Raw genomic sequence first — 2,994 nt, forward strand, 5'->3', positions numbered from 1 at the left:
TAACAGCAGTTACATTACCAAACTAGGGCAGTCCCTATAGGAGAAAAACACAAGAATTATACTGTATTGTCACATACTATCTATTCCTGACACTGGAGGGGCTCATAAACTTACGAACTATATAGTTTGAGGTCTCGGATCTGCCAATATGGGGCTAGTTTTCTGACTGTTTCAGATCACATGATACATGATTTTAGTTTTTATTTTCGTCTAGTCCAGCTTGAACATAGGTCAATATTAAATAGTCTCCTGATGACGCCTTTGGTGAAGACGATGAAACCCATAGAAATGAAAGGCTTGGAGAGTGTGTGTGTAAACATCACCTCACCCTATATATTGAGATGTGAGATATGTTTTTTCTATTAGTCACCTTCTGACTAACCTTCAGGGAGTGAATTATGGGTATAGATTTACATTTGGAAGTAATAAAGTTTACTTTTATCCTTTTGTCAGCAAAGAGGAATGAAAAGCGATAACCCCTTTAAGAAAATCCAATTTTGGTTAAAACGATTCCAACAATCTAAACAAAAAAAGGCTTCTCCCCTATGTGACATCTTTGATGTTTATTAACAATTGATTTCCATGTAAAATATTTCCCACATTAAGAAAATGAAAAAGTCCTCTCCTCTGTGTGACTGCTCTGATGTCTTACAAGATTCTCTTTCTGGTTAAAACATTTCCCACATTCTGAACATGAAAAACGCCTCTCCTCTGTGTGGGTTCTCTTGTGCCTAACCAAATTTGAGTTATGAGTAAAACATTTCCCACATTCTGAACATGAAAAAGGCTTCTCCCCTGTGTGAGTTCTCTGGTGCCTTATCAAATGTGAGTTAAGATTAAAACATTTCCCACATTCTGAACATGAAAAAAGCTCCCCTGTGTGAATTCTCTGGTGAATAACAAGGTCTGATTTCTGTTTAAAACATTTCCCACATTCTGAACAGGAAAAAGGCTTCTCCCCTGTGTGAGTTCTCTGGTGAATAACCAATTCTGATTTCTGGTTAAAACATTTCCCACAGTCTGAACAGGAAAATGGCTTCTCCCCTGTGTGAGTCCTCTGGTGCCTAACCAAGTTTGAGTAATGATTAAACCATTTCTCACATTCTGAACATGAAAAAGGCTTCTCCCCTGTGTGAGTTCTCTGGTGAGTAACAAGCTCTGATTTCTGTTTAAAACATTTCTCACATTCTGAGCAGGAAAAAGGCTTCTCCCCTGTGTGAGTCCTCTGGTGCCTAACCAATTTTGAGTTACACTTAAAACATTTCCCACATTCTGAACATGAAAAAGGCTTCTCCCCTGTGTGAATTCTCTGGTGAATAACAAGGTCTGATTTCTGTTTAAAACATTTCCCACATTCTGAACATGAAAAAGGCTTCTCTCCTGTGTGAATTCTCTGGTGAGCAACAAGGTCCGATTTCTGAGTAAAATATTTCTCACACTCTGAACAGGAAAAGGGCTTCTCCCCTGTGTGAGTCCTCTGGTGCCTAACCAATTTTGAGCTATGATTAAAACATTTCCCACATTCTGAACATGAAAATGACTTCTTTGCTTTAGGAGCAGTTTGTTTTTTATTGTCTCTTTTGTGACTTTGATTTTCCTTAGTAGTCATCAATGAATCAGAAGATGGGACCTGTTTCATAGGCTTATATGACAGATCTTTGCTGTGAATGGATGATGATATATCTGGAGTAATAGTAATCACTTCAGTTGTATCTTGTAGGATCTCAAGATCATCAGATTTAAAAATTGAAGATGTCAGCTGTCCCTCTGATCTCCTGGTACAGTCATCTGCTAAGATAAAAAAAAAATTAATAAAATATCCTTGAGTTTTATCATTTTGAACATTTCTACTTAAACTGTCCATAAAAATGCTATGTAAAAAACAGTTCACAGTCTAATAGAAAACCTTGTTGGATGAGCCAGTAGTGTGCGGTGTTCAACTGTTTGTTCATTCTGCCTCCCAAATATCAAATAAAAAGAAACCAATCAATGTTATGTAGGCAAAAAAAATACCAATTCTCATCTCACAAAAAACAAGTCCCCACTCAGGTCCATCATCTGTCAATGGAAAAACAGAGGTTCCCACACTTTTAGGGGCTCAAACGCTGTTGAAAAGCAACAGGGTTTCTATAAACCAATCCAGCAAAATCCGCTCTCACTTCGTAGTCTTGCAGTGTGCGCAAACAACATTTAGGATCCCTTTATTTAGCAATATTACATTGATAAGAACCCACTTAATTTGTGGTGTCTCCTGGAGCACAATCTGGGCACTATGTGCTGGGTAATAAAATGGCAAATGTGTAATTTTCACTCTCCAACATCCACTGTGTGTTAATTTCCGGAAAGTGGCTGTGTAGTCAAAATATTCACTCCTCCTAAGGATTATAACCCTCAGTGAATTAATTAATAACATGGAATCACTTTATGACTGTTCTGGTTTTCTGTCATTTAGTTATATTAGGGCTTCTGCATATGGTGTGTCCAATCTCATCTGGGATCTGTTCCTGCTGTCCAGCTGGAGTAATCTGCTCCCTACTTCAGCCAATTGGAAAGTACCACACCCTACTAAAGCGCAAAGCACATGGCCGGAATCTGCCAGATACAGCGCTGTTCTCCTCTGGTTCAGTCCTCTGTGCTCAGCTTCCGGCTTGTGTATTTGTCTCCTGCTTTGACCGTGGCCCGGTTACTGACTACTCTTGTGTCTTTGCACAAGAACCGGATCTTATTGTTACGAATATTTCTGCACATAATGAATATAATGGTCTCAATTTCTCTGAGCAGATAGCATTAAAGAATTTGAATGAGTTATATTCCACTAATACCATTGTTTCTAGGGATGTTTTTCAAGCAGAAAATTTATGCATAAAAAATCCGAGTTTTTATCCCATCCAGTCCAGAGCTGAGTGCATGGACAAGTTTCAAAATGTCATGAAGTGGGAAACTCAGAGAGCTGGACGTAACAATTAAAGCACAGAGGTAAAAAAGTAATTTGAG

The 2,994-nt window shown here is 38.4% G+C and overlaps 1 protein-coding gene across 1 annotated transcript; it reads right to left on the minus strand.

The window, feature by feature from the left end:
- Positions 1-406: 406 nt before the first annotated feature.
- Positions 407-1,896, minus strand: LOC141082208 (uncharacterized). Its single transcript, XM_073566159.1, has one exon. It carries the CDS (start codon positions 1,862-1,864, stop codon positions 602-604), a length of 1,263 nt encoding a protein of 420 aa, XP_073422260.1. The 5' UTR covers positions 1,865-1,896; the 3' UTR covers positions 407-601.
- Between the last annotated feature and the right edge of the window lie 1,098 nt (positions 1,897-2,994).

This window comes from Dendrobates tinctorius, unplaced genomic scaffold, assembly GCF_039654945.1.
Source record: "Dendrobates tinctorius isolate UK_male_01 unplaced genomic scaffold, ASM3965494v1 ptg000017l, whole genome shotgun sequence".
NCBI classification, from domain to species: Eukaryota; Metazoa; Chordata; class Amphibia; order Anura; family Dendrobatidae; genus Dendrobates; species Dendrobates tinctorius.

Bases quoted from the DNA above. Each gene is read 5' to 3' on its own strand.
- LOC141082208 (XM_073566159.1), bottom strand. From the start codon at position 1,864: ATGGACAGTTTAAGTAGAAATGTTCAAAATGATAAAACTCAAGGATAT.